General features: G+C 33.3%; 2 protein-coding genes across 2 annotated transcripts; both read right to left on the bottom strand.

Annotated features, from left to right (window-relative positions):
• Positions 1-553: 553 nt before the first annotated feature.
• LOC136224087 (annexin D4-like) lies at positions 554-7,802 on the bottom strand. Its single transcript, XM_066012336.1, has 7 exons — positions 7,642-7,802; positions 6,045-6,141; positions 5,737-5,915; positions 4,159-4,377; positions 2,498-2,716; positions 1,703-1,774; positions 554-854 (listed from the first exon to the last, which is right to left on the bottom strand). Exons 2-7 carry the CDS (start codon positions 6,088-6,090, stop codon positions 642-644), a joined length of 948 nt encoding a protein of 315 aa, XP_065868408.1. The 5' UTR covers positions 6,091-6,141; positions 7,642-7,802; the 3' UTR covers positions 554-641.
• Positions 7,803-11,614: 3,812 nt separating this feature from the next.
• Positions 11,615-19,178, bottom strand: LOC136222830 (annexin D4-like). Its single transcript, XM_066010535.1, has 6 exons — positions 19,109-19,178; positions 18,831-19,009; positions 16,377-16,595; positions 14,220-14,438; positions 13,185-13,259; positions 11,615-11,827 (listed from the first exon to the last, which is right to left on the bottom strand). The coding sequence occupies exons 1-6, from the start codon at positions 19,152-19,154 to the stop codon at positions 11,615-11,617; spliced, it is 951 nt and encodes a 316-aa protein (XP_065866607.1). The 5' UTR covers positions 19,155-19,178.
• Positions 19,179-24,668: the final 5,490 nt, after the last annotated feature.

Genomic DNA, 24,668 nt, shown 5'->3' with positions numbered 1-24,668 from the left:
TCTATCTTTGCCACGACTTTAGTGACCATAATGTTGATTGCAAACAGGCAAGCTGAGATATGGGCTCGAAACTTTAGCAAGCTTGCAATTACCAAGCGATTCGGTTTGTTTGCTAACTATGCGAATCTGGTTGCTAAACAGTGTTAGAGACCGATGTAGCAACCATATTTTTGGTTATTACTCCCTCCATTCCTTATATAAGTCATTCTAGTACATTAGTTTTTTTCCCAAATATAAGATATTCTACCATTCCCAAAATCTTTAGTTTAGATTTTCGGTCCAAGCATTAAATTTTTTGTCTTTGTCTGTACGTTTTTTAACATTTAAAGACTTATTCTCCAACCAAAATATGAGAGGTAATGACTTGTACAAAGGAATGAAGAGAGTACCATTTTTCTTCTAGTTGGTGTACATGATCCATTGCACCCCAACGATCAAAATTTCAGGTCTAAGGGCACAATTGCATATTCAAACTTGGAATCCTAATTCCGCCATTGACTGAAACTACATAATATAAGAGATTTGATGTAATTAGAATAAAAAATTTCAGTTTATTATTAATTATTCTTGAGTTGCATATGATTGAAAAACATGTCAAAGAAAGTACAAGAGAGAAATATAAATGTATTCAAATCCAAAATTCACTCATTCTCTCTTGTAATCAAGGCAAGCAAGAAATCCTTATAGTTCCCCTTAGCGACGGATTCAATTTTCGCGGCTAGAGAATCTCCATATAAGCTATTGTACTCTTTTTCAATCTCTTTCAAATCTGCATCTGCTTGTGTTGTAATCACTCTTGTTAGCCCATTTTTGGAATTATGATTTGCATCACTTCTCATTGCATCATCTAGAACCTGATAAATAAATCATATATATTTGTAAAAAACACCTAAGTGGTATTGTTTGAGGAAATATACATTTCCCGACTTAGGCGTTGTTGAAAAATATTTCCCAAGAATGAGCTATTTTTAACACTATGGGTTAAAATTGCTCGAATTAATTACGGCTCACCCTATGTCGTAATCACTGAATTTATATTATATATACGCGATGTTGTGGAAGGACTCGACATAGAAATTACAGAGTTCCTCAATAATTATGGCGGTTTTATCTCCGTAAATAGTGATTTATGGATGTGGAACTGCCGTAATTACCCTGCTTACATCAGGATATTGCTTGATAATTAGGTAGTCCAACCGCTAGAATTAGTGATTACGGTTGTGAGACTGCTATAGTTACCCTGAGAATGCGAGGATGAGGAACTTTGTAAATCACAGAGCTCCTAACTAATTACGGCTGTCCCATCCCAGTAAAAGGGCGGCCCGGTGCACTACGTGTATCCACTAAGCGAGGGTTTGGGGAGGGGTCCCAACACAAGGGTGTACTGAGGCAAGCCTTCCCCTGCCAATTTATTTGGCAAGAGACCGCTCCTAAGACTCGAACCCGTCACCTCCAGGTCACACGACAACAATGTTTACCGTTGCGCCAAGGCTTGCCCTCTTATCCCACCCCCGTAATTAGTGATTAAAGCTGTGAACAGCCGTAATTAGTGATTACGGGTGTGTCGTGTCCTTCTCTTGCGCCTCAAAAAATAAATAGATTGGAAATATATTTCCCAAACAACACCATATAGGTGTTTTATTCATTTTTTCAGAAGTTATAGTTCTGTTAAAATTGAAATTGGCAGAAACTTTAAAATCACCTTGCTGAAATATGCATATGGTGTAAACAAGCATTCAATTGTCTGCTTAAAGATCAAGTCAACTCCCACATCCTGAATCAAGAAAATCGAGAGTAATAAAGTGTTTGGTTAGGATTGAAAAAAAATTATTATATCTAAAGAAAAATTTAAAAAAAATTGCGATTTGCCTTATTTGCAAACTCCAACTGTGGTTTAAAAGTTTGAAAATATAGCTCTGTGATATCTTTTATAACTTAATGGTGTAATTTAAAATTGGTTAAATAATTTATTAATCTGTAGATTCAATTTATTTGGCAAGAGGCCGCTCCTAAGACTCGAACCCGTGACCTCTTGGTCACACGACAACAACGTTTACCGTTGCGCAAAGGTTCGCCCTCGCTCATTTTTATAATGTATTATTAAAACACGATGACTAAGGGGGTGTTTGATTGCTAATTTTCATGCTCTTGTTTGTCTTTTCACATCAAAAGCGAGAGTTTTACGTGTTTTGTTATGACCTTCTGTTTGCCTTTTACACCTACTTTTTTTCCAACAGCAAACAGCAACATTAGATAAAACAAACGGGTCATAAATAGTGTGTTAGGTAAAATTTTAAGGACTAATAAAAAAATTACGGTTTGAGTTTCATGTTTTGGTTAACGGGGCATACCAATGACCTCTATTTGCAAACTTTTAAACCAAAAGCCTTCAAATACGGCAAACCACCTGTTTCGTAATGAATACAAGCTAATATCTATCGGTTACTTGCAATAACAAACAGCTGACAACAACAACAAAACAGTAACATAACTGTACCTCAGTGATACTTTTGCCAGAAACATTCATGTAGTGTTTGCATACAGACTTGAGATGAGGTTTGCTTCTTGTTGCTAGAATTCTTACCACTTCATCATCCTCAGTTAGCTTATCCCCATTTTTAATCGCAAGAGCAAGTTTTTCAGCCTCATGTTTTGCAGTTTCTTTATTGATGTTTGGCCCTTCGTACCTATAGGCACTAACTAGAGCAACCAGAAGCTGATACAATTTAAGAAAAAAATTAATTAGGCCGTTTTCTTGTTACAAAATATTGAGGGGTTAAATGCATCATGGGTCACTGAATTTACATAATTGTTTCAAAATGGTCACTCAACTTCAATTTGTCTCAATAAAACCACTCAACTTTAAGTTTTGTCCCAATTAGGTCACTCAATTAATTTTAGTGGTTAAAATGCATCGAAATAATAACATAGATGACATGTCAACATTAGTTAACTCAAATCTCTTACCGAAACGAAATGTGATAGCCACATGTCGGGTATTTTTATGAAAAAAACTAAATTTCATTTTTTTTTCCATAAAAATAATCGACACGTGATAGTCAGGTGGCGCATATGTGGATGTCATGTGTCATTTCGGTCAGGAATATGAGTTGTCTCATATTGACGTATTACTTATGTCATCATTCCGATGTTTTTTACTTACTGAAATCGTTATAGTGACCTAATTGAGACAAAACTCAAAGTTAAATGATTTTATTGAGACAAATTGAAGTTGAAAGGCCATCTTTGAAATTACCATAAAAGTTCAGTGACCAATGGTGCATTTAACCCAAATATTGAACCATGGAATAGTACAAGTGTCTGAGAGTTCTGGTTTCATTGAATCGCGAAACAGAATTAATGTTTAACAAAGCCAGAGAAGGCAGTGGCGAAAACAGGATTGTTCCGTTGGGGAGGCCGATTTATACGTGCGTGTATGAAAAAATTGCTAAATCGAACTTGTTCAAAAAAAATCGTATGTATAAGTGTTATAATCTGAGTGGTCAAGAACCACTTTTTAAGTACCAATGTAAAACTTCTCAAAATTAAGCTATATTGTGTTTAAGATTCTTAACATGTTAAAAAAAATTGTATTTAATAGAAAAAATCGGATTTAGGGAGGGGCTAATAGGCCAAAACAAATTAGAAATTTGGATTTAATAAGAGCCTAACAGGCCAAAAAATTAGAATTTTGGATTTAGAGATTGCCTAAGCTAATTCAGCACTCGATATAAATTTTTTGGAGACAATGGGCCGGCACCACCATAGCCTCAACTTTTGTGGACACAGAAGACCCAAACTACTCATGGTCATGGTGGTTCGGGCAGCGGTGGGAGCCCGGGCTCCCCTGTATCCATCCCTGGGGACACGAGGTCCTTTACCCGGCTTGAATCTGATGTAAATATAGTATAGGTTTGGCTTGGAAAAATTAGTTAATTTGCAAGCCCGATTAAACCCAACCAGATCCAACTTACCCAACCCATGATTTTAATAAGTCTAAATTTAACACTGACGGATCAAATTTGTTCGTGTTTTCAGTATAACCACAAATGTCTCAATATCATCAGTTTCTAAAATGTAAAAACGCTTCAAAATCAATATTTCCGTTAGAAAACCGTAGCAAAAGATTGAATCAAGATATATCAGAATGTTCGTTACCTTGTATAGGCTGCCATGAATATAAGTGGCAATATCTTCTTCAATAGAGTGATCAAATATAGAATGATAAGCTTTTCTAGCTCCTAAAAGACCTTCTGATGATCTGGTGCATGCAATCTCCACAACCACACCATAAGATTCTGGACCTTCTTTTAATGATTCGTTTATCAATCGAGCATCTCTTTCCCATGGATGCATAGTCCATAGCACCAAAGCATTCTAAACAGTGTCGGAGCCAGAAAAATAAAAAAAAAAAAAAAATTAGAGGGTTAATGGACGAAAATATGTGAAAAATTACAGGGGTTTTATTAGAGTAAACATTATATACCGACATTTCTGTCACGGATCCCGTCGATGATACTAAATCTATCACAAATATGGATTTGACCTTAAAATGGGGCTCTTATGAGGATAATTTCTCATAAGAACCCTGGTTCAGCGTTAAGCATTTTGTCCACCGTGGGATTTCTGCTCATCAGAGCAAAATCGGTCATAGAATGAGTGGTTTCAAATTTGCAAGGTAACCGGTAATAGACCAGTTTCATAATGTGTGTTGTGGACTTGCGCAAGATTCCGGAAATATAAAAACCGAAATTATCCTTATGAGGAGCCTCGCAATGGGAAAAATTTCTAAAGTAACAAATCATTCTATAACTGGTTTTACCCTGGTTGGCAGAAGCCCTATAGTGGGCAAAATGCTTAATAAGGGCGCTTATGAGGAATTATCCTCATAACAAGTCATAAGAAGCTCCATTTTGAGGCAGAATCCCACAAATATTGAACAGAGTGGGGATAGGGCGGTCCGGTGCACTACGCATTCCCGCTAAGCGAGGGTCTGAGGAGAGGTCCCACCATAAGCGTGTATTGGGGCAAGCTTTTATCTGCCAATTTTTTTTGGCAAGAGCCACTCCTAAGAGTGGGAATATCGACAAAAAAATAATACATTTAGCAACGATTGCCGGTAACCAAATTTCTTTTACTTTTCCCGGAAAAGGGGCAGCAGTTCAACGGATTCTACTGATCCCATGCCCCTCAGTATATTGATTCTAAACAACTCAACTAGAAAACAAGTCCATAAATTGAATAACTGGAAAAAAAATGGAAAAACGAAATACAAATTGTACTAAATATAAAAATATAGAGGTGTCAAAATGATTTATCATGTTACTTGATTTATATTTTTCAATATAAAATTATAAATGACATGAAAATAATAGTCATGTCAAGGAAAGTCACATAAATACCATAAATTTTAATTTCTTAATGAAACATAATCGTTATTTAACTTCAAGTTCACTCATAGTCCTTTTGTCCGAAACCAACATACGCATTTTCTAAAAACGTCATGTGGATGACAGATATCAAAATCTCTCCACCTAAAAACTTAATTTCTAAAAATATTTTTCCCGCGAATCTGTTTCTTGGTTTCTCACAAAAAGGCTATGAAATCAAAGTTAAACAATGATGATTCCTGGTTAGAACTCAAATATTTATAGCATTTTTTTTTCATTCTCAATAGTTAAACGACCTTAACTTCTCTAAATTGTGTTGTTGTGTTCGAAATTGACAGAAACACACCTCAAACCGCTCAAATTCACGCCTGAGAAAATAGATACGACGTGCGTCATCCCAGTGTTCGAATGAACGTTGTTCGTCTTTGATGAACAAGTGAGTATTTGCTTTCCTGAATGATTTCCTATGCTCAGGATTGGATTTTCCAAGTATTGATATAATTAACTTCTCATCAACTCCAACTCCTGGACAATTTGAGAAAGAATAACTATAATTTTAACATATATTACAAACGGAAGATAATTTAAAAATCTACATACGTTAAACAGAAACGAAAATGGATACAGACACGGAAACCGAAAAATTTAATTAACCTTTAATAGCCGAGGTGAGAGCTTCCAACTCATGAGGATTAGCCATGGTTGCTTCTTCTTTCTTATTTTCAAGTTGACAACTTGAAAACAATCTTCACTATATATATATACCAACACGAAAGGTTATTATTGTCATTTAGAAAAATTAAGGGCAAAGTTTTGGTAAATTTTGATTGGGTAAATGGTACAGAGATGCATAGTTATTAAAGGCGCATGCTGCACTAAGGCCTTAGAGGTTCTCGAACCTTGGCGCATGGCACACGGCGATGGCGCACTTGCAACAACAACAACAACAAAGCCTTAGTCCCGAAATGATTTGGGATCGGCTAACATGAACCATATATTCTTAAGGATAAAAAAATTTAAATGCAAAATAAATTTTAAAATGCAAAAATAAACGTCATGTTTAAAAGCTAAAGTTGAATACTAAATCCTAAGTTCTATTCCTGATCAAAACTCTCCAAATTCATCACTCCTGTTGAATTCGAATTCCACTTGGCTAATCAACCAATTCAATTGCTCCTGATCAAACTACAAATCCAGTTGATATCCAGTCTGGTTTGACAATCCTAGAGCTAATATGGTTAATGAACAAATTCATCTGGTCATTAAGGTGTATGTTATCATTGCTTCATAGTTATTAAAGGTCCGCCTTTGGCGCACTAGGCGCGGGCCTTAGCGCCATGACACCCCCATGGCATGGTGCAACCGCCGTCCTAAAATATTCTTAAGCATAAATAAATTTTAAAAGGCAAAATAAACGCCATGTTAGAAAGCTAAAGTTGAATACTAAATCCTAAGTTCTGTTCCTGATCAAAACTGTCCAAATTCATCCCTCCTGTTGAATTCGAATTCCTCTTGGCTGTTTTGTTTCCGTTTGAATTTGTTTTCTGTGTTTTGTTCTACTTAACTTGTTCCTCTTATAACTTCCTCTTCTAATTAATTCAAATGAATCGCTCTCTTCTATTTTAATATATTTTTTTCTTATTTGGAACCCTTCAGAACACTTGTTCCAGATATATAGTTGTAAAAAAAAAAACCATAAAACTGACCCTATGTCACCAAGGCGCGCCTTGGTGCGCCTTTGGCAACTGCCCCTTGGCACAAAATGGCGCACCAGGAGCGCGCCACGCTATGAGGGCGTCATGGCGTAAGGAATGCGCCTGGTGCGCCTTTAATAACTATGAAGCAGTGATCACATTGATTTTAATGACCAAATAAATTAGTTCATTCGTACTTAGATGTAAATTTATTCAATGTTGTCAAACCAAACTGGATTTGTAGTTTGATCAGAAGTGTCTGAATTCAACAGGTTGACTCGAATTGGTACGACTGAATGAAATAATAAATAATTAAATAAATAATACCAAACCAGCAAAACATAAACAGGAGACAAATAAGACCAATCCAGCAAAACAAACTTCTGTAAGTATCAAGAACAAAAAGTTTTTCCATTTTCAACAAAATCACAAAGAACAGGTGGCTGACGAAAATAGGAGACAAATAAGATCAATCCGGAAAAACATAAATAAACAAATTGAAATCAATTTTAAATTCTAAGAGGAAAAAGAAACTTTCGAGGAAGGAGAAGAAGAACCTGCAAGTCGGAAGAAGAAGCTTTCGAGGAAGGGGCAGATCGGTTCTAGTCGACTGGTGAAGGCCGAGGGCGATGGCGAGGTCGGTGCAAGTGGAACGCGTCGACGAAGGGCGAGATCACGGAGAGGGGTTTCTGTTAATGAATTTCAATTTTTGGTTAGATTTCAGTTCTTTTCTCTCTTCATTTTTGTTTAGGGTTAAATGTATCATTAGTCACTGAACTTAGATCGTTGTTTCAAAATAGTCAATCAATTTCAATTTGTTTCAATAAAATCAGCCAACATTGATTTTTGTCTCAATCATATCACTCCGCCAATTTTATTGATTAAAATGAATCGAAATAATGATATAGGTGACACGTCAACATAAGTCAATTCAGAGCTGTGCGTCACCTGACTATCACGTGTCGGTTATTATTATAGAAAAAAAACAAAATTTAGTTTTTTTTATAAAAATAATCGACATGTAGCTGTTAAGTTTCGTTTCAATTAGAGATCTGAATTGACTCATATTGACATATCGCACATGTCATTATTTCGATGCCTTTTGATTATTGAAATTGGCGGAGTGGTCTAATTGAGAGTCAAAAACAATTTTTAAACTATAAAATTAGTTATAATTATGTTTCTTAAATAGCTATGTTAACTTTAAAAATTATATATCAATTTATAAATTTTTATATTTTAAAAATTATCTTATTATTTAGAATTTAGGTTATTATTTTTAACAATTGTATAATATTTTTATTGATATAATTATTATATGCTCATATTAGTTTTTTGGCCTAATACATAAATAACCCCTGAACTTGTCAAATGTTGCAACTGCCTCCTCCAACTTTCAATTGTAACAATTTATCCCTTAACTTGTCCAATTGTAAAACATAACCCCAAATTAGGAATTTTTTTACCCCGTACTTGAAGCAACTGTAAAAACGTTTCCCTGGATTCGTATCACACCAAAGATCTGATTATCACACTCCACGAGCGTTGCAGCTTTTGTATTTTACGTGTTTCTTTATTTGCAGTCCATGTCAACAATTTGGAGTTATGGTTTACAATTGGACAAGTGTGAGGGGTTATGTTTTACAATTGGACAAGTTTGAGGGGTAAGTTGTCACAAGTGAAAGTTCGGGAGGGCAGTTGCAACATTTGGACAAGTTTAAGAGGGTTATTTGTATATTAGGCCTAGTTTTTTTGGCTTAATACATTATTTGCCTCTTGAATTTGTGCAAAAAGCTTGATTGGCCCCCTAAACTTTCAAAGTGTCTCGATAGCCCATTCAACTTGCATAAAATGTTCAGTTAGTACTCTGAACTTTTACAAAATGTAATCAATTGATTACTTGGTTGAAAAAATTAAGTTAAATGCAGAAGATTTAATGCACGAGCCTTAAAAAAAAGTAAAACGATCAAAATCGGGGTATACAATTCTAATATTAGAGAAGATAAGTTGTATAGTTGAACAAACAGTAACTTCATTTTTAATCTATTTTTTAATTATGTAATACTACCTCCATCCCATAATATAAGTCGTTTAAGAGGTTTTCACACAAATTAAGAAATATAATTAATATTGAGTAAAGTTAATAAATTTGCATTGGTTAACTTAAAAAAAAATTCTCTCTCATGTCACTATTGGGCAATAAATATTGGAATGTTCAAAAGCACATAGATCAATACAAAATATTTAATGTTTAGACCGAAAAACTAAACTAAAAGTTCTTGAAAAATCAAAACGACTTATATTTTGGAAAAAAATTTACTTTCTAAAACGACTTATATTATGGGACGGAGGGAGTAACATTCTAAGATGCGTAAAATACATCTTCCGCATTTAACTTACTTTTTTGTTACCAAGTGATCAATTGATTACATTTTACGCAGGTTTAGGAGGCTAAGTGAACATTTTATGCAAGTTGAGAGGGCGTTCAGGACACTTTGAAAGTTAAGGGGACTAATCAAGTTTTTTAGATAAGTTCAGGGAGCAAATAATGGCCATGTTTGGTAAAGAGCGTTTTGGGATAAAAAGAGTGGTTTTGACCAACTTTAGAGGTTTGACCACTGAAACCGCTAATTGGAGTGTTAGGTGGAGAGAGGTTTGGGAGAGAGTTTTGGGATGAAAACGCTAATTTAGAAAAAGCTCTTAAAAGGAGCTTTTTCAATTAGCGTTTTGCAATATTAAAATTAATTGACATCTTTAAACCTAATAGATAGACTCTCTCTTCTCCTGCGCCAAAATTAATGCCCTTATTCATCTTTTTGCACAAACCGCTATTATCAATCAGCTAATTTTTACCAAACAGGTCTACACAAACAGCTAATCAAATCAGCTAGTCAACTCAGCTAATGTAATCAGCTAACAGCTAATGTAATCAGCTAACAGCTAACAGCTAATTCCCAAACAGAGCCAATATATTAAGCTTTTTTTCTTATATATTTTGATAGCAACAAATCATTAGTAACTAACTAACTTTCAAAAACAATGTAATCTAACAACGGAACTAAATAAACTATTAAGTTAAATCAAATCATTCAACTTTTTTTTATATGTTTTTTTGGCTTAACGCTTCTCCAGCCCCCTTTAACTTGTCCAAATTGGTCATTTTACCCTTCCAACTCATCGAATGTCCTATTTACCCCCTTAACTCAATAAAAATGGTATTTCTCACCCCCTTAACTTGTCCAAATTTATCATTTTACCCCTTCTCAACTCATCGAATGTCCTAATTACCCCTTTAACTCTATAAAAGTGGTATTTCTCACCCCTTATTATCCTATTTACCCTCTTATAAAAGTGGTATTTCTTACCCATTTATAGTACAAAATTAATAGAACTTGTTCAAACGAATAAAAAATACAAATAAGAACATTAATATAAACAAGTTAAATACATTATATGTAAGGATAATTTACCAAAATAGGCCTATGATTTTTGGGGAAGTATCAATTTAGGTTCCACGTACAAAATAGCATAAATATAGGTTTAACGTTTAAAAAGAGTTATCAATTTAGACTTTGATAACGGATTGTAAGGGGTGAAAAATACTACTTTTATGGAGTTAAGGGGGTAAATAGGACATTCTATGAGTTGGAGGAGTAAATGGACAAGTTGAGGGGGTGAGAAATACCACTTTTATAGAATTAAGGGGGTAAATAGGACATTCGATGAGTTGGGGGGTAAAATGACCAATTTAAATAAGTTAAGGGGGTTGGGGTAGCATTAGGCCCTTTTTTTTTAATTCGAACTCACAACCTCTTATCTCTGATTTCAAACCAATTTAAGTACAAAAACTCACTGAAAGCTAAAATTGTTCAATCCAATTTAGGTCCGTTTGTTTTAACTTGTTGCTGATAGGAAGTAGATATTAGTTGTTTTTTCTGCAAAAAGCAGGTATTTCGAAATTTTATCAAACACTTTCTATCAAAATAGTTCCGAAAAATAGAAACAAACGGGCACTTAGTTAGCATTTAAGCTATTGGTCAGTCTGGTCCGGATCTGACTGATTTTCCTTCCAAAATATATAGATATATAAATATATAATTTATTTTCCAATCATAAACAAATAATCTACTTCATTCAAAAAAAAAAAATAATAATCTACTCATTGGAGTAAAACATTAAAAATAAGACTAGTATTGGAACTAAATGCCGTGAGAGAGGGTGTACGGGGTCATTGCATCCCGACCATTGAAATTCACCATGCAACCATGATTTTCGGCGGGTTTTTTGTTTGGAAAAGTATAGGTTTCAGAGATTAATATAAGATCTACGATTGGACGTTAACTATCCGTCAGTCGAGGGTTCGACTCCTGACAATCTCATTAATTGGTGGAATTAAAACAAATAGCGGGACCAATATGACATAATCAGAATGTAATCTCAGTTTATTCATCATTCTCTAGTTGATAATTATTGGAAGACATGTCAAACAAAGTACATGAAAGAAAATATAAATGCAATCAAATCAAAAATTCACTCATTCTCTCTTCCAATCAAGGAAAGCAAGAAATCCTTATAGTTCCCTTTAGCGACGGATTCAACTTTCGCGGCTAAAGAATTTCCGTATAAGCTATTGTACTCTTTTTCAATCTCTTTCAAATCTGCTTCTGCTCGTGTTGTAATCACTCTTGTTAGCCCATTTTGGGTATTATGATCTGCATCACTTCTCATTGCATCATCTAGTACCTGATAAATAAATACATATATTAAATATTAATATATAGAAATAACTTTCAAGGTTGGTCGAAAAATATTTCCTGATTCAAGGTTTGTCGAAAAATATTTCCCAATTCAAGGTTGTTGAAAAAATATTTGCAAAAAATGAGCTTCCAAACACTGGTCAAAATTGATTCACTTACAGCTAACTAGTAAAAATTTAGGGTTAAGGTACAAAAATACCCCTAACGTTTTGGGTCAGGAGCAATTTTACCTCTAACGTCTAAAATTGTGCAATTTTACTCCTAACGTTGGAAGCCAAGAGCAATTTTACCCCTAACATTGATAAATTGGGTTAATTTGAGAAATAATTCCTTAAACTGTTTTCTCGATCATGAATCTTGTCATCTACACTTCATACGTGCGTCATTTTATCAGTAACAAATCACAAACATATGTTTGGATGTGAAATAAAATATAAATAAATAAATAAAAATATACTGTCTTTTGTACAAATTGGACAAAAAAAAATTAAAAAATTCACCGAATTTATAAATATTAATCTCCAATTCTATTATTAAATTATAAAAAACATGAAATCTTTTTTTTAGAACGAATTGATATGCAATTGGTGCAGAATAAGGATCAAAAATATTTGTGTTTTATAATAGGGGTAAAATTGATCCAAATTATCAATGTTAGGGGTAAAATTGCTCTTAGCTACCAATGTTAGAGGTAAAATTGCATCATTTTAGACGTTAGGGGTAAAATTTCTCCTGATCCAAAACGTTAGGTGTAGTTTTGCACCTTAACCCAAAAATTTATATTATTTTTTGCAGTCGAGAGGAAGGACGTGACGTACAAATTCTCATCAATATTTATGGTGACCTAAACTGTCGTAATTAGTGATTACGGTTGTGGGACCGCCGTAATTACCTAACTTATGTCGGGATATTCCTCACTAATTATGGCATCCAAACGTGCTAGCTAATTAGTGATTATAGATAATGGACCGCTATAATTAGCCCGGGTATGTTGGGATGAGAAACTCTGCAAATCACAGAGCTCCTCGCTAATTACGGCGGTCCCACGTAGTGATTGCGACAGTGGAACTGCAGTAATTAGTGACTACAGGTGCATCGCATCGTATTCGTGCATTATAAAAAATAATAACATAATATAAATGTTCACCAATTGCGGTGAACAGTGAGCCGTAATTAGTTAATTTTAACCACATGGTTAAAAATAGCCCTTTCTTTAAAAATATTTCCCAGCCAACCATAGATTGGAAAATATGTCCCGAACAACACCATAGAGATGTTTTATCCATTTTTTTCAGAAGTTATAGTTCTGTTGAAACTGAAATTGGCAGCAACATTAAAATTACCTTGCTGAAATATGCATATGGTGTAAACAAGCATTCAATTGTCTGCTTAAAGATCAAGTCAAAATCTCCAACATCCTGAATCAAGAAAATCCAGACTAATAAGTTATTTGGTTAGAATTGAAAAACAATTAATATATCGAGGAAAAAGTTTTAAAAAAAAAAAACTCGTGGTTTGACTTATTTATAAACACAATTCAGAAATAGAAGTATGCGGTATGTTTTTATTAATAAAACACAGTTCTGGTGACAACCAATAATATTTTTATCGTTAAAAAATATTGATAAAACGCAGCTAAATGGAATTAATGTTGTGTAAAATGAACTTAAATGTCAATATAATTCATCAATTGACACATTAATAAAAAAAAAACATGAAATGTCTACTATATGGTTTTTGGGTGGAGCTTGTTTAGTCGATTTGTAAATGTATTTTTTTTAAAATACAAAAATTGCCAGAACTTAATGGTGTAATTAAAATTGGATGAATAATTTGTTAGTCCGTATATTTTTACCTAACATACTGTTATTTTAATAATACTTATAAGATCTTTAACTTTTGTTGTATTCAACAGTTTAGTCCATTATAGACTATTCAATAATTCAAATATTTGAGGGACTAAACTATTAAATAGAACAAAGGTAAGGACTTTATAATGTATTATTAAAATGCGAAACAGTGCGTTAGGTAAAAATGTAGGGACTAATAAATTATCTATCCTTTAAAATTCTGAGTTTTGTTAACAGAACATATCACAGACCACTACTTGCAAATCTTTAAACCACAAGCCAGTGTTTGCAAACAGGCAAACCACTGACAATTTTTTATACTTTTCACAGCAACAACAAACAACTAAAAGTAACAGTAAACAGTAAGATAACTATGATAATTGGGTGATACTTTTTTATACTTTTCCCTTGTATCTATATTTGGGAACGAATATAAGCTAACATCTACCCGTTATCAACAATAACAAATAGCTAATAACAACAACAACAAACACCTAACAGTAATAGTAAACAGTAAGATAACTGTACCTCAGTGATACTTTTGCCAGTAACATCCCTGTAGTGTTTGTAGATGGAATTGAGATGAGGTTTGCTTCTTGTTACTAGAATTCTTACCACTTCATCATCCTCAATTAGCTTAGCACCACTTTTAATAGTAAGAGCAAGTGTTTCAGCCTCATATTTTGCAGTTTCTTCCTTGATTTTTGGCCCTTCATACCTATAGGCACTAACTAGAGCAACCAGGAGCTGTTCATACAATTTAAGGAATAAATCAATTAGACCCTTTTTCTTGTTACTAAGACCCTGCCTTTGGCACTTAATTCCAGTATAGTAATATCAGTAGCATTCAGTTTAGTTCAGTAATTTATCATTACTTATTATAATTATAATTATTTATTATAATTATTTTTTATTATCATATTATTATTAGAACTGTTATTATTTTTATAAGATTTTTATTTTAAGTATTGCTATTGTTAAAGGATTATATTATTATTTCAGTTCAGTTCAGTTTACTTAATTTCAGTCAAAAAGAACAGAGCCTAATAGGCCTTTCAACACACAAAATATTGACATAGTGAATGGTAGAAGTTTCTCAGAGTTTCGGGTTTTGAAACGTGAAATCTCTTCAAAAACAGAGGCAAAGGGAGGAGCACGGGACGGGGTCCTTTGCATCTCCCGTCCGTTAGCATCAATCTTGGAAGTGATTGTTCCTAGTAGATATGTTCATGGGCTCGTTGCATTGCGAGCCTGCCAAGTCCAAGTCCGAGTCCAAGTCCACTCTCGTGGGCTTTGATTTGTACATACAACTTTGAGACAATGTACAAATTTTGCTATATGTTTATTGCGGGTGAATGGATTTAGCCTCCACGTATAAATAGTGAAATCTCAAAGCCTAATGTTTACCCGACCGTGCAATTTCAAGCTTTAATAACGAAAGATTGTACTTTTTTTTCATGTGCAAGTTAATTTCTAGCTACCCTCCAGCATTCTGGCCACCCAACAAGCATTTAATTTGCATATCTTCTATTAATGAGAAAAAAAATCAACTTCCATTGATGATTATGAGGATTGAAATTGCATTATAAGATGTTAACCTTAGAATCGCATTTTCTATACGTTTTTTCATTAAATAACCATGAATTAAATTTGTAAACTATCACTATGTTATTTTATATTTGGCCGGATCCGGTATAAACCGGTTCAAGACCGCATATGAAATGGGTTGGACTTTGATTTATCTCAAAGGTCCAAGCTCGACCCACCCTTATATATATTAGGGTTAGTTACATGATTATCATAAATAAATTAAATATTTACAAGTTTCCAATACTCAAAAGAAATTCTCAGAATTTTTTTTTTTTTAATCAGTAACTGAATTTGACAAAACTGAAAGTAAAAATATGAGATTTTGATATATTTATAAAGAAAAATCATAAAATGATAAGATATAAATATATCAATTAGTTAAGTGTAAAATAAAATTCAAACTTGTTTTTCTATGTAATTTCCTCTATATATTATATATCATTATAATTATTATTTTGTTAAATGTTTTTTCTTTTATTTAAATTGTGTTTATTGATTTTTGTTGAATTAATTAACTAAATTTTAGTTTACAATATTTTTATTGCTTATAATCATATCTCTATTTTTCTTTTAGTTTTAATTTATTTTTTTAATATAGATATATTAGTTTTTGGGAATTAGTTTCCTTAGCATGGCTAAACCTGGCTTGAATCTGATGTAAATATAATATAGGTTGGACTCAGCTTGGACAAAGTAGTTATGAGCAAGCCGGACTAGACCTGACTCGACTACACCTACTCAACCCATGAACATAGCTAATAGAGCTTTGCAGGCATCCCTCCGTTTAGGAAGGCGAGTGGGCAAGTAACAATATGGAAATATGTTGTCGCTAAATCAATTACACCTTATTAGTGATTGATCAAAAACCGTTAGATCTACAATTATTAGGTTACGCCTTAGGATTATTTTAATCAATACTATGTGATTCTAATAAGCCTAAATTTAGCAGTGACGGATAAAATTGGGTCGTGTTTTCATTATAACAACAAATGTCTCAATATCATCTGTTTCTGAAATGTAAAAACGCTTCAAAATCAAAGTTTCCGTACAAAACCGTAGCAAAAAATTGAGTCAATATATGAGAATGTACGTTACCTTGTATAGGCTGCCATGAATATGAGTCCCAATATCTTCTTCAACAGAGTGATCAAATATAGAATGATAAGCTTTTCTAGCCCCTAAAAGACCTTCTGATGTTCTGGTGCATGCAACCTCCACAATTACACCATAAGATTGTGGACCTTCCTTTAAGGATTCGTGTATCAATCGGGCATCTCTTTCCCACGGATGCATAGCCCATAGCACCCAAGCATTCTAAACAGTGTCCGAGCAAAAAAAAAATCAGAGAGGGTCGATGGACGAAAATATGTGAAAAATTACATGTTTTTTAGACTAAACATTAGAAACGATGCAGATTCCGTCAATGATACCAAATGTATCACAAATATTGAATAAAGTGAGACGAAACTAATAGATTTAGCGGCGACCGTAAGTATTTCAAATTTCTTTTATTTCTGCCGTAAAGTGGGTAGGGAGGGGAACATTACAACGGATAATTCCATCGCAAATCCCGCCACTGATACGAAATCTATGACAAATATTGAATAGAGTGAGATTAGCAACGAAAATAATAGATTTAGCGACGAATGTAAGTAATTCAAATTTCTTTTATTCCTCTACGAAGGGGTTGGACATTACAAACAGACAATTCTGTCCAGATCCCGTCAATGATGCCAAATCTATCAAAAAAATATTGGATATAGTGCCATTACCGATGAAAATAATACATTTAGCGACGACCCTAAGTAATTCAAATTTCTTTTATTTCTCCAGGAAGAGGGGAGTAGAGGTGCCAAAAGTACACACGACCCGATTACACAACATAAAATCAACAAGCAATTTTAGTGTTTGGGTTTAGCTTAGTATGTAATGTGTCATTTTATATGTCACTTTATTAATAAAGATAATAAAATTATAATTATTACTTGCAACTATGATTTAAACCTCATAAATTATTATAAACACATTACAAGACCCCTAACATGATATTAGTGGAGTTTTCGATGGTTAGTGTTAACATACTAACCTGAAAATAATATAAAATATTTAAACATAGTGTCATATTTTCTTATATTTTTAGAAGTTATCATTAATATATATGAATAACAAAATTATATGTAACCGGAAAACATGACACGAAATCGACATTAATCTAAACAGGTTAACACGATTGTGGCACGAAATTTTTGAGTTGTGTTTGGGTTTACTCTTTTTAACACGAACCCGAAAATGACACAACAAGAACACGACTCGAACACGAAATTTTCAGGTTTAGAGGGGAGAGAGGGGAACATGACAACAGGATAATTATGTAATAGATACCGTCAACGATGTCAAATCTATTACAAATTCTAAATAGCGTGAGACGAAAATAATACATTTAGTGACGGCCGTCAGTAATTCAAATTTCTTTTATTTCTTACAGAAGAGAGGCGAACATTAGAAACAAATAATTCCGTCCAGAACCCATCAATGATACCAAATCTATCACAAATATTAAACGTAGTGAGATGATAGACAAAATAACATATTAGCGACGACCATCACTAATTCAAATTTCTTTTAATTAATACTCCCGAAAGAGGGAGGCGAAGGGGGGTCAACGGATACTGAGTGACCCCATTCCCCTCGGTCTATGATTCTAAACAAATCAACCAGAAAACAAGTCATAAATTGAATATATGAAAACAAGAGCAAAAAAGAAATACAAATTGTACCAAATATAAAAATACGGAAGTGTCGAAATGGATTATCATTTCATGTTAATTAATTTATATTTTCCAATATAAATTATAAATGACAAGAAAATAACAGTAATGTCAAGAAATGGAACATAAATACCATAAATTTTAAATACTTAATGAGAAATATTCGTTATTTAACTTTAATTTCACTCATAGTCCTTTTGTCCGAAAATTAACAAACGCATTTCCCAACCATGTCACGTGGATGACAGATATCGAAATCTCTCCACGTGAAAATTTAATTTATAAAAATATTTTTTCCATCAAAATTTTGCCACGTGGAAAAATAAAAACATATATATATATATATATATATATATATATATATATATATATATATAATTTTAGCATGGGAAAATTTTGATGACTTGTAACATGTCATCTTAATTGGAGAATGTGGTTCTTAGTTTCCGACAAAAAGGCGGTTAAAGCAAAGTTAAGCCGCGATGAGTTTTGGGGTTAAAAATTTAAGATATATAGTACTCCCTCTGTTTCATAATATTTGTCTTTTAAGATTAAGGCACAACAATTAAGAAATGCAATTAATTTTAATTAAAAAACTTTGTTACCCTTGTATTAGTTGCATCCACTAATTAATTTTTATCTATTCCTAAAATAAAAATGCAACTTAAATAGGGGTATATTTGGTAAAACATCAATTAATATATATGGATTGAATCAAACCGTCTAACATTATGGAACAAAAAATTCTCTAGAAAGACAAATATTGTGGAAAGAAACACACCTCGAACCGCACAAATTCATGCCTGAAAAAATAGATACGACGTTGATCATCCCAGTGTTCAAAAGAACGTTCTTCGTCTTCGATGAACAAGTGAGTATTTGCTTTCCTGAATGATTTCTTATGCTCAAGATTGGATTTTCCAAGTATTGATATCATTAACTTCTCATCAACTCCAAGTCCTGGAAAAATTTAGAAACACATATAAGTTTAAATTACATAAGGAAGAAAATTTAACATATGTTGCACGGAAAAAGAAACAAAAACGGAAGAAATTGAACCTGAAATAGCCGAGGTGAGAGCTTCCAGCTCTTGAGGATTAGCCATGGTTACTTGTTTTCGAGTTGAGAAGTTTGAACAATCTTCACTATATATATATATATACAAAAGAAAGGTTATAATTGTCATTTAGAAAATTAAGTGCAACTGTTGGTAAATTTAGATTTTGAAAATGAACTGCCTTGTAAATTAAAGGTTAAAATCTGTTTCATAAAATTGCTGAAATTTATTAAATTTTTTGTTCAATAAATTTACATTCAATAGGTGTTTGATTCAGTTTTTTTTTCAGACTTAAAGCATTAGTTGGCCCCTGACCTATATCCAAGATATTATCATTTGGCCCATGACCTATTATTTGGTCACATTTGGTCCTTAATCTATATCCCAATTGGTGAAATTTCACCCAATTTGTATTAAAACTTAACCAACCCGTTATATCATTGATAAGTAACAATATTTTGACACTTGAACTTAATAAATTTTAGTTTAGTATTTTTTTTATTATTTTTTTTTTTAAAAAAAAATGAAACATCGCGTGTCAAGTTCAAGTGTCAAAATATCGTTACTTATCAATAAGATATCGGTTCGGTTAAGTTATAATATAAATTGGATGAAATTTCACCAATTGAGAGGTCGGGGGCCAAATGTGACCAAATAATAGGTCAGGAGCCAAATAACAAAATTTTGGATAGATCAGGTGTCAAATAATGCTTTAAGCCGTTTTTTTAAAGCTGATTTTTTTAATCCCAAATAATATAGTTTTTTATTAGGTTTTAAACGGCAACTGTTATTTTTATTATTTTTAAAGGGATAATGTGCAAAAATGTCTTTAACGTTTACATCTAGAAGCAATTTTATCCCTAAAGTTGGCAGACAAGAGTAATTTCACCTCTAACGTTGACTAGTTGGGTCAATTTGAGAAATAATTCATCAAGTTGTCTTCTCGACCATGAATATTGTCATCTATACTTCACATGTGCGTCACTTTATCACCCATTAGTAACAGATAACAAACATATGATTAGGTGTTAAATTTTTTTTTAAATATTGTTTTTTTTTACGAGTTGGACAAAAAAAATCATATATTTCGTTGAATTTATAAATATTAATCTCAAATTTTATTATTAAATCATAAAAAAAATAAAAAATCTTTTTTAAAACCAACTGATACAATTGGTGCAGAATAAAGAACAAAATATATGTGTTTTATAATAATTTCTGAAATTGACCCAACTTATCAACGTTAGAGGTAAAATTGTTTTTAGGTGCCAACATTAAGGGTAAAATTGCTCCATTTTAAACATTAAAAATAAAATTACTAACGTTAGATATTCAATTGAACAAATATGAAGTAATCTTCATTAATGGGAGTGAAATGAAGAAATTACAAGAAAAAGAAGAAACTGTAACCAGAGAACAGAGAGAGCCGAAAACAGAAAAGAGAAAGAGAGTCATATCGTTTTCGTCCCCGTTGGGTAGGCTATAACAACATATTTATATCCAACAACTAAAAGCCTAATCACATCTTTAATCCCTAAAATTACACAATTTGACTAACTACCTGAAATCCTAAGTAAACTAATATCCCCCCTCAAGCTGGACTACACAAAGTCTTAAGTCCAAGCTTGCTGACCAAATCTGTAAATTGTGATTTGTGGAGAGCTTTAGTCATAAGAACTGCAAGTTGAAGATGTGTAGAAATCTGTAGTAAATGCACAACCCCTTGTTGCACCTTTTCCATTACAAAATGACAATCAAGCTCAATATGCTTGGTTCTCTGATGAAAAATAGGATTATTAGCTATGTAAATAGCTGACAGATTGTCATAAAAGATTGTAGCTGCTTGTTTATGTTGTATTCCAACAAAATCAAGCATGTAAAGAAACCATTGTACTTCACAAGTTGTCAATTCTAAAGCTCTATATTCTGCCTCGCTTGAGCTTCTTGCAACTGTGGGCTGCTTCTTGCTTTTCCATGATATGAGGGAATCACCAATGAATACTGCAAATGCAGTGACAAACCTTTTAGAATCTACACACCCTGCCCAATCTGAATCACTGAAAGCCTTTAAGTGCAATGTACTCTTCTTGGGATAAAAAATGCCTTGTGCTCGAGTCTTTTTGAGATACCTTAATACCCTGTTAACACCTTGCATATGTATATCTGTAGAGCAGTCAAGGAATTGACTCAAACAACTAATAGCAAAAGAAATTTCAGGTCTAGTGTTAGCTAAATAAATCAATTTTCCAACAATCTTTCTATAAAAGGTTTTGTCTTCTAAGGCAGTGCCTTCTTCCTTGGAAAATTTGATCTTGGAATCCATTGGGGTATCTGCTGGTTTGCAATGGACATAACATGTTTCTGCAAGCAAATCCAATATATACTTTCTTTGACAAATAAAAATAACTTTAAGGATCCTAAGTCCTTAATCTTGAATTTCCTGTCTAAAACTCCTTTAATATGATTAATTTTCTCAATATCATTCCCTGTTAGTATAATGTCATCTACATATACTAATAACAATGTCATTTGGTTTCCTTTTCTTTTGATATATAGGGAATGATCAAAAGGACACTTTTGATATTCAAATTCTAAAAGAGTTTCAAACAGTTTTGTAGACCATTGTCTACTGGCTTGTCTTAGGCCATAAAGAGATTTGGTCAACCTGCACACTTTATTATCTCCTTCTACTTTATAACCTAAAGGCAATTCCATATAAACTTCTACATGTAAATCTCCATGCAAAAATGCATTGTTTACATCTAATTAAAACAAATTCCAGTCAAATATACTTGCTAAAGCTAAAACTAAACGAACTATAAACATCTTTAACACAGGTGAAAAAGTATTAAAAAAATCTATACCCTCTTGTTGGGTATAACCTTTAGCTACCAACCTAGCTTTACACCTTTCTATAGTCCCATCAGCCTTGTATTTGACTTTATAGACCCATAAACTCCCTACCTTTTTCTTATCTTTAGGTAAAGTTACAATCTCCCAAGTTTTTGTATTTTCTAAGGCCTTAATTTCTCCATAGCATCTTGCCAGCACTGATGCTTAATGGCTTCTGCAAAACTTTTAGGCTCAGTAATACTAGAAACATTGCAAACATATTTTTGATAATTATCAGTAAGATTTTCATATGATAAGCCTGGATTTATAGGGTATCTATGAGAAACTGATGCCATACTTGACTCAACTGTAAAAGATTGTGCTGATACTTGATTGCACTTAAAATCCTGTAAATATTCAGGAGCCTTTCTAATCCTAGAAGACCTTCTAACAACATTATCAACATTAGGCTGAGAATTCTGTGTAACAGTTTCTCTAAGAATAATGTCCTGCACAATATTATTATCATCAATAACATCTTGTGTTGTGTGTGTGTCAGGTGTTAAATGTGTTGAATTATCTACAATATCATCATGCTGGTCAATTTCTGGAATTATACCAACATTAACAGGCAAAGCATTCATATCATAAGACATAACACCTGTAAAATCAATATTGGGAACAATATGCACTCCCCCTGCAGGAGATTGTGTTAAATAAGGAAAAACAGTCTCATAAAAGGAAACCTCTCTAGACACAACATATTTTCTGTCTGTCAAATCATAGAGTTTATAACCTTTAACATTAGATGCAAATCCTACGAAAATGCAAGCATGAGATTTTGGATCAAATTTTGTATACTTAGGAGTAAGAATTGTCATAAAACTGAGACATCCAAAAACTCTCAAAACATCATAGTTTGGTTTCTGTTGAAACAAAACTTCATGTGGAGTAGTATTATTCAAAAGTGGAGTAGGAATGATATTTATCAAATGAACAGCATGAAGAATACCATCTGACCAGAAATGCAAAGGTAAGCCTGCTTGCAATTTTAAAGCCCTGGATATATTCAAAATATGTTGGTGTTTTCTCTCAACCACACTATTTTGTTGAGGTGTGTATGGACAAGTAGTTTGATGTACTATGCCTTTGCTTTGTTAAAATTCATGTAAATGCAACTCAAAAGCATTATCAGACCTGAGAATTCTAATAGATGCACCAAATTGCGTAGAAACAAGATTACAAAAACTCTTAATAGCATTAGATGCTTCACCTTTAGATTTCAACAAAAATACCCATGTAAATCTACTAAAATCATCAACTATAGTAAGAAAATATCTATAACTAGATAAAGAAGACTGTTTTATTGGACCCCAAACATCAACATGTACAAGATCAAAGAAACTTTCTGTTATAGTCTCACTATTAGGAAAAGGAAGTCTCTTCTGTTTTGTTAAGGGACAAATAGTGCAAACAGAAGTATTACAACATTTTACATTAGTATTTTCAGTAGATAAAAGCTGCAATCTACCAGTAGACAAATGACCTAACCTATAATGCCATAAAGGAAATTCATCTATAGTCTTAGTTGACACTGATTTATTATTACTAGTACAATGATAGGGGTATTTTACCCCTATCTTTTAGCGTGATTTACGGTTTAATTTTAAAAGAAATAAATAAGTTTAATTACAAAAATAGAGTGTTTTAATAAAATAACAAAATAAAAATAAATTTCTTACTTTCGGTTAATTTCCTTTATTTTTAGTTTAATTTAGAGAATAAAACGTCAAGCTAACTCGGCTCTCAAGATTTGTATTTCAGGTACGAGGAAGGAGTGAAAATCTACTCAAATACGCGGGGCGTATCATCCTTTACGTGGGGCGTATCACCCTTTACACGGGGCGTAAAACATGGTGTCAGAAATAATTGTCTTATCCGCAGGCACCATGTGGAAATGACTCAACACACGCGGGGCGTATGACACCTTACGCGGGGCGTATGACACATGTCGGAAATAATTGGCCTAATCCTGAAAGTCAGACTGCATTGTCCCCTAAGTCAACTATCAATACGCAGGGCGTGTTTTGGGACACGCGGGGCGTGTTTCGGGAGACGCAGGGCGTACATAGGGTAATTCGAGCAATAAAATTCCAGGAGCTAAAACACGCAGGGCGTATAGCAAGACACGCAGGGCGTATAGCAAGACACGCAGGGCGTATTGCAAGACACGCAGGGCGTGTCCTGAGAATTCTGCACCAAATAATGTTGCTCCATACTTGTACCTTGTGAAGTTACAATTCTACCCCTAGCTTGATGTGTAAATAAGAGTGACTAGCACTCATTTAGACAGCTCATAGACTTGAACATAGCTACATTTTACTTCTTTTGATTCTTGTCATCTTAGTTTAGATTCAGTTTTTATGTAATAAAACTCTCCCACCTCGAGAGCTTGTTCGGTTATTCCCACGTTCCATCAAGGTTCCGCTCCATCATTCATCACCAAGCTCAAGAGTTTCACCTCCAAGACCTAAGCGATGGCCTTGAGTCCGGTTGGCTAGTTCCGAGGGCCGATTCTTCCCTCTTCGCTTGCTAACTAGCTTGCACTCTTCCTATGTACTAGGTTTGGTTGTATTCTATATTCTTACTCTCCATATTTATAATATATGATTTTCAATTTCCGTTTCTATATACGTGTTGATGTTTATTACTTGTTTTGATACTTATAAT

The sequence above is a fragment of the Euphorbia lathyris genome, chromosome 3 (assembly GCF_963576675.1).
Source record: "Euphorbia lathyris chromosome 3, ddEupLath1.1, whole genome shotgun sequence".
NCBI classification, from domain to species: domain Eukaryota; kingdom Viridiplantae; phylum Streptophyta; class Magnoliopsida; order Malpighiales; family Euphorbiaceae; genus Euphorbia; species Euphorbia lathyris.
Note: the sequence above shows the minus strand (reverse complement) of the source record. Positions and strands in the feature narration are given on the sequence as shown.

Bases quoted from the DNA above. Each gene is read 5' to 3' on its own strand.
- LOC136224087 (XM_066012336.1), bottom strand. From the start codon at position 6,090: ATGGCTAATCCTCATGAGTTGGAAGCTCTCACCTCGGCTATTAAAG. The intron at 5,916-6,044 runs GTTAATTAAATT...CAAATTGTCCAG, and splicing joins TCTCACCTCGGCTATTAAAG to GAGTTGGAGTTGATGAGAAG. The intron at 1,775-2,497 runs GTACAGTTATGT...TTCTTGATTCAG, and splicing joins CTGGCAAAAGTATCACTGAG to GATGTGGGAGTTGACTTGAT.
- LOC136222830 (XM_066010535.1), bottom strand. From the start codon at position 19,154: ATGGCTAATCCTCAAGAGCTGGAAGCTCTCACCTCGGCTATTTCAG. The intron at 19,010-19,108 runs GTTCAATTTCTT...AAATTTTTCCAG, and splicing joins TCTCACCTCGGCTATTTCAG to GACTTGGAGTTGATGAGAAG. The intron at 14,439-16,376 runs GTAACGTACATT...TTGTATGAACAG, and splicing joins TTCATGGCAGCCTATACAAG to CTCCTGGTTGCTCTAGTTAG.